The sequence below is a fragment of the Xiphophorus maculatus genome, chromosome 17 (assembly GCF_002775205.1).
Source record: "Xiphophorus maculatus strain JP 163 A chromosome 17, X_maculatus-5.0-male, whole genome shotgun sequence".
In the NCBI taxonomy this organism is placed as follows: Eukaryota; Metazoa; Chordata; class Actinopteri; order Cyprinodontiformes; family Poeciliidae; genus Xiphophorus; species Xiphophorus maculatus.
The window spans coordinates 18,593,413-18,609,714 of NC_036459.1; the positions used below are offsets into that span (position 1 = coordinate 18,593,413).

General features: G+C 42.6%; 1 protein-coding gene across 1 annotated transcript; it reads left to right on the top strand.

Moving 5' to 3' along the window:
• The first annotated feature begins 63 nt into the window (after positions 1–63).
• aldh1l2 (aldehyde dehydrogenase 1 family member L2) lies at positions 64–16,023 on the top strand. The gene is made up of 23 exons (XM_005808146.2): positions 64–301; positions 2,236–2,380; positions 4,812–5,046; positions 6,113–6,278; positions 6,350–6,451; positions 6,983–7,072; positions 7,898–8,032; positions 8,170–8,295; positions 8,385–8,476; positions 8,880–9,027; positions 9,115–9,234; positions 9,313–9,440; positions 9,876–10,026; positions 10,107–10,177; positions 10,262–10,367; positions 10,571–10,658; positions 10,783–10,876; positions 10,956–11,055; positions 12,072–12,170; positions 13,258–13,423; positions 13,656–13,761; positions 13,853–14,052; positions 14,226–16,023. The coding sequence occupies exons 1-23, from the start codon at positions 254–256 to the stop codon at positions 14,279–14,281; spliced, it is 2,772 nt and encodes a 923-aa protein (XP_005808203.1). The 5' UTR covers positions 64–253; the 3' UTR covers positions 14,282–16,023.
• Positions 16,024–16,302: the final 279 nt, after the last annotated feature.

Sequence of the window (16,302 nt, forward strand, 5' to 3'; positions counted from 1 at the left end):
GTGTCGCCCCGTGGCCGTGGCGGGTATAAACCGGCTGCGTCAAGCCCACATCGCGACGACAGACAGTAACTGCCTCCAACCAACCAACCCGCTCTGAGCTCACATCACACACGGACACGCGCGCGCGCACGCCGACGCACACACACACGTAAAGAGGTGGCGGCGGCGCTCAGAGCTCCAGAGCGGGCTGGAACGGGTCCCTCATATTCCCTTCATACTTCCATCTATTTTTATATGCACTAACTCCGCCATTATGCTGTGGACAGCGACTCGAGTCTTAAGGAAATTCTCCACCTCCTCCGTGAGTAACACCGACCTTCCAGCTCGGATCCCGGCTGACTGTCACTCTGGTGTGTTTTGGCGATGTGAGCAGCTCAGTTAGAGGTGCGGGATTACGGTTCTGCAGCGTGACACTTTGCCACGTTGTTTCCTTACGTTTCAGGTCGCCGATCTTAAACTGTGCAAGACGGAGGGAGTTGGATGAAACGCGCTCCTTAGTGTAACACACGATTAACGGTTTAGTAACGCAGCTCCAGTCCTGCAGGCAGGACTGGAGCTTCTCTGTCTCCTCTGCTGCAGCCTCACAGTTGGTACTTTAACCAGTTTGTCGGAAGCCGTCTTGCTACTGTACGTAAGTTGCTTTGAATGCATTATGAAGCGGCGCAGAAACGTCATGTAACAGCAGAGCGCGTTTGATAAGTCCATGTATAAGAGGGAGCTTGGGAAACCTGACACTGTCCCCACATGTGCAGCTCCTGTCAGACGGATGGGGCCCCAGCCGCGCACTTGAACTCTCTGGACTCCTCAGCCTCAGAGCTGATCTGAAAGCGTCCTCGGTGTCGCTTTGGTTGAATATTCCTGAATTATGGGATCATTTCCAGGCCTTTTACTAATTACTAAGATATTAGTTCACCCAGAGGGAAAAGTCTGCTTGTAAAAATCAGTTCCTACTTGCAAGGTGATACCTGCTGCAGAACATAAAAACACAGGCACCTGCAAGATCGTAAACTTTACACAGAGGTGTTGATAGTTTCCACAAGTTTTTAAACGTTACTTTTTTTACTCTTACATTCCAGATGCATGATATTGGATTTTTGGTCGCTATTCGATAATGCCAATATACTACAACTCATTTGGCCGATAACCGATACCATTATCGATATTCTTTTCTCATACCTACTTACTGAAACTATATGGTTTCCTCTATTTTGGAATTAAAATACTGAATTATCTTTGTCAATTTGTGGATGTGGAAACTATACCCACATCTTTGAACACTTTACACAGGTGCATGGAGTGTGTCCTTAGTTGTGTAAAGTTTCAGTGGCCACATCTTGTAAAGTTGATGTTGGTGAAAAGTACTCACAGATTTGTAAACTGTGTGTGGGGGTGTGAATTGTTTGCGGGAATCTGTAGGTTTACACACACATTGTGTGTGTGTAAACCTACAACCTATAACCACTGACTTATAAACTTTAGACAGATGTGCTGATAGTTCCCACAAGTTTGTAAAGTACAAACAGTATGTTTGGAAAGTATGTACGTGTGTAAACTTTACCTAGGTGTGGTGGCAGTTGCAGTTCCCACATATTTGTAAACTTTGCACATGTTGGAACTTTTCCCATATGGATGGGAAATGTGGGTGTAGTTCGCACACTTGTGTGAACTACACCCACATTTTTGTAGACATTACACTTTATGGAGTGTTTTGTAAACTTTATGTACGTATATATAGGCAGTACCCACATCTTTGTAAAGTTGACATCAGTGAAAAGTGTTCACATATTAGTTAACTTTACATATCTGTGGACAGTATCCATATATTTGTGCATTTTAAACAGGTGTGTGAACCATACACACACACATGTATTTGTAAACCTGAAATGTGTGTGAACTAGGCCCCCACATTCATAACTTCACACTGCTGTGTGAACTGTTCCCACAAACTTGTAGAAATGTTTGTGACGTTTCAAACAACTATGACTTGAATAGAACATGTGAGGATAGTTCAACCAATTGTTCATTATATGAGGCTGCTAAAGGGTGTGCATGAATTATTAACTGTTCCCACTTAGACAGAACATACCCACCCAGGTTTCTAAACTAATAAGCAATGAGCAAGAAGTACTGTATAAGAGTGTAAACACTACATGTAAATGTTGAGAGTGTAAGAAAAGGTATTTTAAAGCATTGGAGGTTCACTAAATCAAACAGATTGTGTTGTTCTCTTTCCAGCATTACTACCAGAATAAGCTAAAACTGGCCATTATTGGTCAGAGTCTGTTTGGCCAAGAGGTGTACAGTAACCTGAGGAAGCAGGGTCACAAGGTTGTGGGTGTGTTCACAGTTCCTGACAAAGATGGCAAGGCCGACCCCCTGGGTAAGTTAACTGTTTAACTGCTGCTCTTTTTCTGTGTCGTCACATTATGCACAACGTTGCTGTTTGACGTTGACACAATTTAGAGTTAACGCAAACACGTTAATCTTCTGGTCCTCATTTTTTGACATTTTCAGCACATTAGTAAAGTACGAACAATAAAAGGTTGTTCAACAAAGCAAAATAGTTTCAGGTCTTTAATCAAACGTTAACACAAAAAACAATTTTCAGTTTAAACTAGCTGAGTTTGCTGCTGTCTTGAGAAAATGTGACAAGTTTTCTTACAACATAAAAACTGAAGAAAAACCAACAACTTTTTGTAAATATTATGCTTTACAATGTGAGGAAAAAGTGGGTTGTGGATATGCTCATTTCAGGCAACAGTATTTGACTCCTTACATATTTCTCTTTTTTGTCGTTTGAGTCTCATTAAAATGAGTTTTAGATCATCAGAACAACTTTCATACTGAACAAAAATAATCAAAAATAACACAAAATGCAATTTTCAAGTGACAATTCTATTCATTAAGAAAAAGCAGCTATCCAAGCCAAGCTGAGCCTTTGTGAAAAAAATTATTTCCTGTGATGGTAAATTATAAATTGACTGTGAATAATCACAATAAACAATAAAGCTCCAAAAGCTAAAACGTGTTGAAAATAAGAACATTTTTCTAATTGCTAATTATTGCCTAACTTTAGACAAGTGGGGGACAGTATTACTCTGTTTATCTGTAAAATATATTTTTTAGAAACATATTATGATTCCAAATACAGGAGCCATGAAAAACAACAACATTAGGTATATATTTATACTTCCTGGGAGGACCCTTGTGAAAACTTTACTATCAAGAGAGTTTGTTGTGGATCTCAGCTGTGGGTCAGCAGAGGCCGGCGCTGTGGCTGAGGTAGATGTGTGTTGACTGCACTGTGCTCTGGGACAAAGACATGCCTTTATCCTGTGTTAGCTGAGGCAGAGTGACTCCATTGTCCGTGCTGGAAGAGGCACAGAGATGAAAAACCAATGAATCGTTTCCAGGAAGCTGTAAACTTCCAGATCTTACATTTGATTCAGGTTAAAATATATCCCAGAACAATCTGAGTAGAGTTTGGATTTTGTTTCCGCTCTGTTCTGGTTCCTGTGGATCTGCTGGCCTGAGAGTTTTCAGGTCTGGCCGTGGAGTCCTTTGATCTCTATACCATATAAAGTCTAACAAGCTTGTTTATGCTGGTGCTGCTTCCTGCCAAGTTTGTCACAGTTTATCATACTTGTATGTATCTGGATAGAGCAGGCAGAGCTGGTTCTAAGTGGTACTAAAGCTTATCTAAATTGTGTTGAACTGGCTGAAACCACTGGCTGCTCTTTATGAAGAGCAATAAATAACATCTCTTTCCTCTTGCTGGAATCTTTTGAAACCTTTCCAAACATACCAATGGTGTCTAACCAGAAAGGTTATTTTAAATGTCTCAGCATATTCTGGCATAGATAAAGATCTCATCAACAAAAGTTTTTTTAGGGCTCATCCTTTGAACATGGAAACATTGTTTTTCTGTTCTGGCTGTAGAACTCTGGAGCAGATTGTGTCGTAGCGTTGCTGAGGGGAACCTGGGAGTTTGGTTTTTCAGTCTACCTCCTGAGAGATCTGACGGGGGTCACTGAGCGAGCAGAGGGCGTTAAGAATGCTTTAAAGATCTACCAAGTTCTTGCAACCAAATAAATGTTTGTGTCCATTTTCTTGGAACAAAGTTGAGTTGTTCCCATTAGAGATTGTACAGCTGGTCACTCATCCTGTTCAGGCTGTTCATGGACAGAATCTCAAAGCGTACTTTCAGAGGTTCCCTGGTTTGGGACCCGGTGGTCTTATGTTTGACTTTATGCAGATGATGTGCTGCTGTTGAGCTCTTTAGATTATGACCATCATGAAGTGACCAGGGTGAGGTACAGATCCACCAACTCTAAGGCCATTACCCTAAACAGAAAATATGTTGTTTGTCTTTGCCTCCAGTAGAGGACTTTAAGGATCTTGGTGACTTCTTCACAATAGATGTAGACTGACAGACTCATTGGAGCTTCTACTCCAGCTCTGCTCAATTAATCATAACTTAGACATAATGCAGATACAAGCAGTCAAAATGACCGTCCTCCATAGTGTGCGGTTAGGATCAGCCCTATAGACAGATCCAGAACCTCCATCATCTAAGGGACATTTTAGAGAAGTGGAGTAAAGCCACTGGCAATTTGTATTAAAATAACCAAACTGCATTCTCAGCAATTTTTATAAAAAATAGTATAAAAATCATAGTATCTTTTATGTGTTAATGTGAACCTCCAAAGAAACCTCTAAAACGTAAAATAAATTTGTGAATGTTCTGAGTCTGATTCCCTAAGTGCTGACCTGTCTAACATGCAGTTCTCACATCTCCTCCTCACTGTTAGCTGTGGCAGCAGAGAAGGACGGGACGCCCGTGTTTAAATTTACGAGGTGGCGCGTCAAAGGGCAGCCTATCCCAGACGTGGTGGACGCGTACAAGTCGGTGGGCGCAGAGCTCAACGTCATGCCCTTCTGCTCCCAGTTCATCCCCATGAACGTAATCGACCATCCCCGGCACGGCTCCATCATCTACCACCCGTCCATCTTACCGCTGCACAGAGGAGCTTCTGCCATCAACTGGTGAGAAGGAAAGGAGAAACCATATGGAAGATTAAGATCGCCTGTTGTACTTTACATTATTACTGCTATCTTTGCTGTTGAATCAGAATTGCACAATCGCCCAGTGCTCTCCAATGTGTAAGTGAAAGTAAAAGTTTCAAGCTGGTTCTCTTATCTCTCCCTGTCTGTTCCCCTCCCTGGTTATTACTTCCTGTGAACAACTACTGTATGTTTTCAGCTGCTAAACTGAGTTCTTTGTTTCCCATAAAAATAGGGATATTTTTTAAATTTCACATTTTTTCCCCTCCGTCACTTAACGTTTACAAAATCTGCCAATACCTAAACTTTAATTTGTGTGCCTTTCCTAGAATAATATAAGGCAAGCTCATTAGTAAGGACTTTAATTATAGTGGTGCCATGAAGCATTAAGCACAATGCTTTTTTGATACTCACCTTTTTTTCCTCATAGAGCTTCATTGAGTTGTTTCTCCAGGATTTTACAGTTGCTTGAGAACAAACATACATACAAACTAGCTTTGTGTTTTCATGTGTGTGTTTTTTTTGTTTGTTTTTTTTAACAAAAATAAGTAACATTTGCTTCATCACCAATCGTTCATAAAGTAGCATTCAAAAATATTCACCCTCATTGAATTGTTTCACATTTTCAATGTATTTTATTGGGATTGTATGTAATACAACAACCATAACAAAAACTAATTTTAGCATTAATTTATTTACAGTATTAAAAGGGCAGTATTATGCAAAATTGACTTTTGTAAACCTTACATCATGTTATAATGTTATCTCCATGGCAACCATTCAGCTGTTAAAATGCCTGGGTGCACCTAGCTCTGCCTTCGAGGCGGAGCTCTTCCTCTGAGCTGCAGCATCCAAGCTAGTATTATAATATTTTTACAACAACTGAAGGCTTATTTACTTGGTTGTGCTATGAAATGTCTATATGTCTGAAAAACACATGATACTGTCCCTTTAAGGTTTTTGGGTCTGTGAGTTCTCCTGCAGGTTGAAATTGTCTAAATGTCCTGTTGGCTTTTCAAATCCCTCATAAATCTCTTCCTGTCTCCAGGACCCTTATTCACGGTGACAAAAAAGCTGGCTTCAGCGTGTTCTGGGCCGACGACGGCCTGGACACGGGCCCCATCCTGCTGCAGAGGGAATGCAGTGTGGAGCCCAACGACACGGTGGACACGCTGTACAACCGCTTCCTCTTCCCAGAGGGCATCAAAGCCATGGTAACCAGCCAGAATGTCAGCATAACCCTTTTTACCCAGACATATACACCAACTGTCACTTGTTGTGTCAGGTGGAGGCGGTGCAGCTCATCGCTGATGGAAAGGCGCCTCGAATCCCCCAGACAGAGGAAGGAGCGAGTTATGAGGGCATCCAGAAGAAGTCCAACTCCAGGGTGAGAGCAAACCGTAGAGTTAGAGTTACCTATTACATGCTTCCGCTGTCTAAAGTAGATCCAGCACTCCAAAGACAAATTAGTGGATGTCATTTTTCATCAAACACTAAGCCAGTTCAAGTTTTGCATCTTGCATTCCAGCTTTTACTCCCAGAGTGATCAGCAGTTATCAGGTTCAAGCTGTTGGCCGGCTGCTCAGAGCAAAACAGCCTTATTCAGTCATGTGGCAGCAGGTACTACACGGCTCACACAACTGAGTGAGAGCAACTCCTCACTGGTTCATGCTAGGTTTTTCTATTGGTGGAGCTGATCTTAACCGCTTTCTGATTTGCCTCTCAGCGCCACGTCTCAGTGGCTGCTTGCTCCACCGTTCTATTCTCGGCCCAGGCGTTGGCCTTCACCTGTCGTTCCTCTGAGTGGTCCCCAGGGGGCAGCACTGGGTTGTTTTAGCTCCCTCCTCACGCAGGTCCCCCCTTCTGAAAATAAAGTGAGCGCTCAGTGGTGTCTCCGGCCTCTCTCCGTGTCTCCCAGGTGGACTGGGCCCAGCCAGCTGAGGCCATCCACAACTGGATCCGCGGCCATGACAAAGTCCCCGGAGCGTGGACCGTCATCGATGGTCAGGTGAGTTTACCGGAACTCATGTGCAATGAAAAACAACAAAAAAAAAGACCAGAGCAGACGGTAAATAAAGCCTGAGGGACATTCTGTTGTTTGGTCAGTGTGTCTCACACAATTATGCACACCCTTTGGAGTGTTTCCACATTTTCTCATATTATAATCACAACATTTGGTGTGTTTTATTGGGGTTTTATGAAGGCTGACTCAATCCTTTGTTGAACCAGTTTTCACTGAAAACACAACAACCCCCGGCACAATATACTGCCAGTATATTATCATCATCAGCAGCATTATCATCATCATCATCGCAATATCAGTGTGTGAAATGTTCATGTCACATGGGACTGTTTGGAGACCAGTAATTATTGGCTTATATATTCCAAGTGTCATGAATTTGGATATCTCCAAAATGGTAAAAGTAAGAAAGTGATGGATGAGTAGATGGGGAAAGAGAGGAAAAGCAAATATGGTAACTGATGTAACCATTGCTATATTTACCATTATTGCTGTCTCTAGGATTGTGCAGCTCTAACAATGAGAATTTCTACAAATAACAAAAATCTGCTGAGATTAAATGACACACAGATGAACTGCTTTCTCCTGGTTGTTTTATTGAGGGGTGTCAAATCACACTACACATTCCTGATTTTTATTTGTTAAAAAATGCAACAAAAAAGCAACACAAAGTTGTGCATCAACATGTTGGTCTGTCACATAAAACCCAACGCTGAGGTGTGTTGAAAAAGACCCATGAAAAAGTTTCTTGGGTGTGAATATTATTACAAAGCAGCGTTTCTGTTCAAACTGATTATCTGTGCCTTTCTGCAGCCTGTGACCCTTTATGGCTCGTCCATGTTGGGGGGGTCGGTACCTGCCGGTCAGGCCTTGGAAATTGAGGGGGCCTCCCAACCCAGCCTCGTCACCAAGTCCGGGCTGGTTCTGTATGGAACCGACGGGAACGCCGTGAGTTCTCCTTCGCCACGACTAAACAAGCATCCAGAACAAACAGCAGCAGATATGGCCTCTTGTTCAAACAAACTCTGATGTGTTGGCGTGACCTCGCCGGCGTGTTTTTAACCTGTCTGTGGTTTGACCGGCAGCTCCTAGTCAAGAATCTGCAGTTTGAAGACGGAAAGATGATTCCTGCTTCCAAGTATTTCTCCTCAGGAGAAAGCTCCAGCGTGGAGCTGACCGACGACGAGAAGAAGATGGCCGAGGAAATCAAGGCAAGCACAACATGCCGTTAGGTTGCCACTGTGACCTTTTGGTGCATAGACAGAAATAAAAATGAACTGTTTTTGTTGTTTACTCAAAGAACATCTGGAAGGGAATCCTCAGCAATGTGGGCACCATCGAGGAAACGACAGACTTCTTCAAGTCCGGAGCCGCTTCCATGGATGTTGTTAGGTGAGACAGAAAGTCCAGTGTTGGGTTGGAGTCTGTCACATCTTATACGGTAAAGAGATAAAAAAATAAAATCCATTCAGCTGGTCCTTTAACGCAGTAACATCCAACCACTCTGATTTGTCATCCAGTTGTTCTCTGACTGAGGCTAATCCAAGTTTCCTGAAGTGATTCAAAGTAATATTTAGTTTCAGCAAACAATTACAATATTGACGCCGATGTGGGCTCGCCAAACTCCATGAAGCTGGAAATGTTTTTTTAAAGAAATTATTAGAATCCTCTGAATACATTCTAAGCTTCTATTTCTCGATAAACCAGCAGCAGTGGCCCCAACATTCAGGAGTTCTGTCAGGGTTTTGTGTAGCTGCGGTTCGGTCCAATGACGAGGCGTCCTTTCCGTCTTCAGGTTAGTGGAGGAGGTCAAGCAGAAGTGTGCAGGCGTCCAGCTGCAAAACGAGGACGTGTACATGGCCACCACCTTCCACAACTTCATCCAGATGTTTGTCCGCAAGCTCCGAGGGGAGGACCAGGAGGAGGAGCTGGTCGTCGACTACGTGAGTCTGACAGTCTGTCGGAAACGGAGCGATGATCTGGCAGTCAGGTCAAACCTTCGTCTTTCTGTTTCCTCTTCATCTTTGTAGGCAACCAGAGATGTGAACAACATGACGGTGAACATGCCGTACCAGTGCTTCATCGACGGAAAGTTTGAGGATGCAGAAAATAGCAAGAGCTACGACACCATTAATCCAACCGATGGATCTGTAAGTCCATCCATCCATCTATCCGTCTGTCCGTCCATCCGTTCATCCATCCGTTTCATCCAACCGTTTCCCCTGCAGGTGATCTGTAAGGTGTCGTATGCATCAGTGGCAGATGTGGACCGGGCCGTGGCTGCTGCTAAAGAAGCTTTTGATTCTGGGCCATGGGGCAGGATGAACCCCAGAGACAGAGGAAGTCTGCTCTATAAGTAAGTAGCTCCTCCTAGTGGAAGCCAGAGGATCAGTTTGGTCAGAACAATCTCCATGCATTTTTTTTCTGCTCCTGCGTTTTTGTCTTAGCAGGCCATTTACCTAAATTTTTTGGAATGCAAACGTACATTATTTTTCAGTTTTACATTTAGTCCCATCATTTCTACCTGTTTATACAAACCTTCTGTTTTAATAAACATATAAAGTTATCCAGTATTTTTCAGAGAAGCGGTGAGCAAAGGTTTAAATCTCCAACCTGCTGATTCAGGTTTCTTTTTAAGCAGAATAAACTGCATTATTTAAATGGCTTTTGGTGCGTCCCAGCTTCAAATTTTAAAATGTTCTTCTGTGGTTCTACTTATAGTTATTCATCACCCACCCAAATATAATAATGGCAGCCAACCTTTGACCTTTACTTCCTTTTCTCCCTTCAGGCTTGCCGACCTGATGGAGGAACACCAGGAGGAGCTGGCCACTATTGAGTCCATTGACTCAGGAGCCGTTTACACGCTCGCCCTGAAGACACACGTGGGCATGTCCATTCAGACCTTCCGCTACTTTGCAGGCTGGTGTGACAAAATCCAGGCAAGCTAACAACTGTTACGGACACGCTACTCTGGTCTCGGACTAGAAGAGACACTTTGATGCGGTTCTGTTCGCTGCAGGGCAAGACAATCCCCATCAACCAAGCCAGACCCAACCGGAACCTGACCTTCACCAAGAAAGAACCTCTGGGGTAGAGCCTGACCAACGCTGACTCGGTTTCTGTTGTGAAGATGTATTCCACTCTGTTTTTCTCTCATTTTTTTCTCTATGCTAGAGTTTGTGCCATAGTTATTCCATGGAACTACCCTCTGATGATGCTGGCCTGGAAGAGCGCAGCCTGTCTGGCAGCTGGAAACACACTGGTCCTTAAACCTGCTCAGGTGCAGACATTTTATCCTCTGGACTCTTTCCTGTTTCAGTTTCAGAATGAATACATTAAATAGTCACCTGTGAGTCATTAATCTGCATATGCAATGGTAACCTGTTCGACATATGAGGACCTCTGAATGAGAAGGAACCAAATAAAATGTTGTATTTTGCAGCTTTACAGTCTCCATTAACTGCACCTCTGCCATGTTTCCAGGTAACTCCTCTGACCGCTCTGAAGTTTGCTGAGCTTTCTGTGAAAGCCGGAATCCCAAAAGGAGTCATCAATATTCTGCCAGGCTCAGGTAAAATTAGCATTGATGCATAAACAACAAATCAGAATGAAGTATACAAAGGAATTATACAAATTATTCTTTGTATAATTATACAAAGAATTATACAACCATTGTTGGTTGTTTTCTTCTCCAGGCGGCATGGTGGGTCAGAGACTCTCTGACCACCCGGACATCCGCAAGCTGGGCTTCACCGGCTCCACTCCAATCGGCAAACAGATCATGAAGAGGTAAGAGGGGAGGCTGGCTCGCTGATTTCATGAGCATGTTGCCTTCCTCACGGTTTCTCTCCGTGGTTTCTCTCTGCAGCTGTGCGCTCAGCAACCTGAAGAAAGTTTCTCTGGAGCTGGGGGGAAAATCTCCCCTCATCATCTTCAGCGACTGCGACATGGACAAGGCGGTTCGCATGGTGAGAGAATATCCATCTGGAAAAGAGGTTTTTTGGTTTGGTAGCTTTTTTAACACAAGTGGATTCCAATGCAGCCCAGAGTAGTTTCTTCTACTTGTCCTTCCATTTTTGTTTTTCTACCTCCATTTCTTTCTTGAGTTCTTCCTCCTTTCCCATTTGTCGTTAGTGCCTTTCCTTCCCACAGTTCAGAAATCGCAAACTTCAGTATTTTCTATTGTAAGATGAAGAGAAATGAGTTGGAGGAACCCTGGTAAAACGGTGATCATGGACGAAAAACCTTTTCTGTCTAAAAGGGCCATCCAAGAAAAAAAATATAGAAAAACTCAACCGCTTTCTGAATATTTTGTTTCAATGAGGTAAAATATGATGTCTTTGCCAGTGGTACTATATGTAGTTTGTTTTTAGAATATTACGTGATGTTGTGATTATCATTCTGAAATACCCACTATAGTTTACTACCAAAGTCTATTACATGTATGTTTAAAATCTGGCTTCTTACAAAGTTTAGGTTTGATTTAAGTTTTCAAGGTTTGAAAAGTGTTAAAAAGGCTAATAGAGTAAGAAAAGATTTGTTCCAGTCCTAGGAACACTCAAGCTCAACCTTTGTCTCATCTCACCGTAGCACACAGTTCTAGTTAAAGTCCGTGTGGTGAGTTTAGCAAACTTAACATCTTTACATTTTTGTTGGAAGGACTGAAAAGGCTTTTTATTTATTGCTGTTACATTCCATATGCGTATGTTTAGACCCAAAGTTTTTTTGCTTGTTTCCACTTATCTACTTAAAGTGGATAAAAGTAGCATGTTCTCTTCTGTTTCCCATTTTGAAGTCTGGCTACTGGCTTCAAGTATAACCCAGGGAAACATTACTAATCCAAATGTCTTAGCTACTAGTAAAGTAGAAATTACAAAAAAATGTTTTGCTATCTAATTTAGAACAGAAATGAGAAGAATCATCAACAGGTTCAGTTTAATTCAGTGCAACATGAGCCATTCCATAACCCGTGTGCTTTCTGCAGGGCATGAGCTCAGTGTTTTTCAACAAAGGGGAGAACTGCATTGCTGCTGGACGCCTGTTTGTGGAGGAGTCCATCCATGATGAGTACATCAGCCGAGTGGTGAGTATACCTCAACACGGACCTGCTGTGCAGTAAAGGAATGCTTCCTTTCACACCCATTGCTGTCACCAAGTTCTGCAGAGGCCGGGTAATAAACCAATCACTTCATGGAAATCATGGTTTGGGACAGATTGGAGAGCAGCCTATGAGGACAGAGACTGGGAACCACAATCCTTCATTTGCTGAGAGGCATTCAAAAACACAACCATGAGCATCACGTTCAGGAAGTGAGCCCTCAAGGTCTAGAGTTGCCCATGGAGTTGCCCATGGCCAAGCCCTGATGAAGGGCTTTATTGCCTCTTTTCGACAGAGCAGTGTGGCACGGTTCAGTGCGGTTCAGTACGCCATTTCATGGTCCGACAGCGTTTTCACCGCCAGTTGAACTCTCACTGGGCAGACGGGGTTAAACCCAAACACCTAACTCAGCATTAGGTGTTTGTTACCACTGTGACGACAAATGTGACTTTCTAGTGTGTCTTGTTCTTGTCACAAGCAGTGACGTTTTTCTGTCCTCCAATCAATGGAGTGTAACGCCAGCACTGTATCAGGGTCCAGTGGACCTACAAGTGAAGCGGTACGGGTCAGTTGATTTGGCCAAACCAAATCACACAATAGAAACAGTTACTGTTGAAGTATTTTCAAGAACATTATATTACCAGAATTAGTCAAAAGTCACTTAAAGTACATCTAGTGAAATATGATGGCCACCTTAACAAATGAATGATTTCCTCCCAACATCAGATCAGTTCTCTGACACGTCCAACTATTATATTAGTTAATTGATTTTAGTTGATGTTACCAATAACTGTTACTTGTTAGGGTCACATACATGTTTGTTGGCAGTAGCCATGTACTGTACATTCGAAAACATTTACTATGACTTACACTTCTCTGCCAGTAGAGGTCAGTGTATGGAGTGCTACACCAGAGTCCACTGTAGCAGCTTGTCTGTGGATATGTCAGTACAAGAATGTAGCTTTCAAATACCGATTCACCATAGTGTCTATTATGTATAAAATAAACAGAACATATGTAATTAGTTTGTTTATATTAAAGCTGGTCTTTTTGTGTCTTTAAACTCTTTTAGGTAGAGGAGATCAAGAAGATGAAGATTGGAGACCCTCTGGACCGCTCCACAGACCACGGTCCCCAAAACCACAAAGCTCACCTGGACAAACTGCTGGAGTACTGCGAGACAGGAGTGAAGGAAGGAGCCACACTGGTGTATGGAGGCAAACAAGTTGGCAGGCCAGGTACAACACACATTCTGCTGGCTTTCCTGATGGATCTTATACCAGAACAGACAGTTGGACAAATGAGACTTTTGCTGGCAACTGTTTTTGTAACTCGTACATAGTATTAAAATATGTTGTGGCTTCTGTTTCAGAGTTAAAACTCCTCATCCTGGATTGATGAGGAGTGGTTAAGACACAATCACACCAGAGGTAATAGCTTAGCTCAAGTCTGTTTCTCCTTGTCCTCCAGGTTTCTTCATGGAACCCACTGTGTTCACTGATGTAGAGGACCACATGTTCATTGCTAAAGAGGAGTCCTTTGGTCCTGTCATGGTTGTGTCCAAATTCAAAGATGGGTAAATTAAAGGGGAGGAGGATTAATCTTCTCAATTACTGTGTTTGAGTTAACTGTTGTCTGACTCCTTTCGTCTGCTCCACCTAACACAGCGATGTGGACGGTGTGCTTCAGAGAGCCAATGACACAGAGTATGGCCTGGCCTCAGGCGTGTTCACACAGGACATCAGCAAAGCCATGTATGTCAGCGAGCGACTGGAGGCTGGAACCGTGTTCGTAAACACCTACAACAAGACCGATGTCGCCTCGCCTTTTGGAGGCTTCAAGCAGTCAGGCTTCGGCAAAGACCTCGGTCAGTGAAAAAATGTGCTATTTGCTGAAATAATAATAAAAAAAACCCAAGTAGCCGTCATTAGCTTTTATACTTAAACAAATCCCACGTACTCTCACAGAGACAAGGGTAGAGTTGCTGAATCTATTCATGAACCTTGAAAATGTCCTAAAGTATTTCTGTCTTGTTCACAGGAGAGGACGCCCTCTTGGAATACCTCAAAACCAAAGCAGTGACTGTGGAGTACTGAGCCTCCAGATTTTACAATGAACTCCGACTCACTTCCTGAAAGAAAAGGAACTCGTGCATTTTCACCTGGACTGTACCAGCAGCTACAGAGAACTCCGTTGTTCTTCTGGGCCACTTGAGCTTTCTTGGAAATATTACACATATCTTGAACAAATTTAAGGTTTTTTGTTATTGTTTTATACATGTGAACTTGCATTCAAGGTCTTATATTGATGCCACCCCACCTGTGGGAAGCAAAGCTTTGGTTGACACTGTTTGCAAAATCAAAGTTCTTCAGGGTTAAGCAATGGAGAAAGAAGAAAATACTGTGAGCTTAAAGACATCACTCCTTACAATGTTTGGCCTTTCTCAGCGTCTTGAACTTGTAAAGCTGCCTTCAGTTTTCTCATTGTACCGTTTCTTTACCCTGTTTCACGGTATGAAGAGCCAAAATGGAGACTATTGCCCACCCAATGGTGGCTATTCCTTGTCACAGGAGACGATATTCATTCCAAAGCCTGTTACTGAAATGAGAAGGAGAGTACTCACTTGTGTTAGCATTGGAAAGGCTAGTGACTAGCATGTCCAGGCTGCTCATCCATTGGATTTCCTACTCCCTCTGCTGTCATAGGCTGGCGTTAACATTTGAGAAGCTATCGTCAACCTCTGGTCTAGAAACCTAAATTTTTTTCTTTTTACAGCAAAACTTTAAGAAAAACAGTTGACATACAATATCAGTAAACGATATGCTCGGGATGATACCTCTCAGTTATGCGAAGTTCACACGAGAAGATTTTTATGCAGATTTTTGGCCCAATTTCCCCCTTCTGACAATCTTAAGTACTACCTGATTAATAAGAGGTATTCCCACCATGTGTGATGTGTTAAGAGTGAATGTAGTCCGTTCAGAAGGACATCGGAATCGCTCCCAACTAAAATCGGGAATATTCAACATGTTGGATTGTCTTGGCCCGATGTCGCAAAGCTGTGTGTGGTGTTCCCTGAGGACAAACAACAGCCAACACTGTCTTCAATAACTCTTTGAAGAATCTAAATTAAAGAGTTGAATCAACATTTAATTTCCCTTTGGGATTAATAAAATATTTTTGAATTTGAAACCAGAAAGCAGCCTGTTGAATGTGACATGGAACTCAGAATGCGAAGCTACGGAAACATGGAATTCTAAATAAAAAAGACAAAACCAGAAAGACCAGTGGATGTCAGAAATGATTTTTTTTGTATAGTTTCTTTCTCTGTTAAACATAATCCATCGCCGTTGCTTCTTCCCAGGCAGCCATGTTTGTTTACTCTGAACTCATGTTTGGTCTCGAAAGGTTTTGCAAGATTTCCCGTCCGACATCTGAATGTTAAGTGAAATCAGCTCACGTGTGGTGTGTTGCTCCTGGCCTGTGGCTCGACACCACACACACTGTACGGCCAAACCTGTTATAAATGCGACAAGGAAGTAGAAACTACTGGGTTTGCAATAGTCTTAAGTTTGGTCCCAGCAATGGGTCATAGTGTCAAAGGAAGCCTTTGAGCTGTTGTATGTTACAGCAGAAACTGAACAGTTCTTCACTCTTGGACAAAGTGAATGTTTTTTATGATCCCGTGTGTCTGTATGCATTTTTAGTCAAATACAGCCAATTCTACACTGGGTTGAACTAAACTAACTTGCCAGGTAGGGAAGTTCCAAGTTATTTAACTATAAGCATTTGTCCATAGTTCTGTGAAATAAACTCTGTCTTCACAGTAGTAATGGTTCAGATGAGTATTGTGATTGTGTCCCACTGAACTCACTCTCCAATGTTGTTCCTGATGCCTTCAGTTTTTCTTGACGACATATATTTAGTCCAAAATGGAGTTAAAGTCGGTGACTAAAATTGAAGGACTGCCGTTTGAGCTGCTCTCTCCATCACCATCTGTAGTCTCAACTTAGCATTTAGGAAGACACAGCAGCCGGTACAGTCTCTATTTCACTGTGAATGTCATTGTAAAGCGTAAAATTTCTAGATTCATCAGATCAACAGAATAATGACTGTG

What these genes read in the sequence shown, in the direction of transcription:
- aldh1l2 (XM_005808146.2), top strand. Translation starts at nt 254, where the DNA reads ATGCTGTGGACAGCGACTCGAGTCTTAAGGAAATTCTCCACCTCCTCC. An exon ending in GGAAATTCTCCACCTCCTCC is followed by an intron (nt 302 to 2,235) that starts GTGAGTAACACC and finishes TTCTCTTTCCAG; the next exon opens with CATTACTACCAGAATAAGCT. An exon ending in CAGAGGGCATCAAAGCCATG is followed by an intron (nt 6,279 to 6,349) that starts GTAACCAGCCAG and finishes TTGTTGTGTCAG; the next exon opens with GTGGAGGCGGTGCAGCTCAT.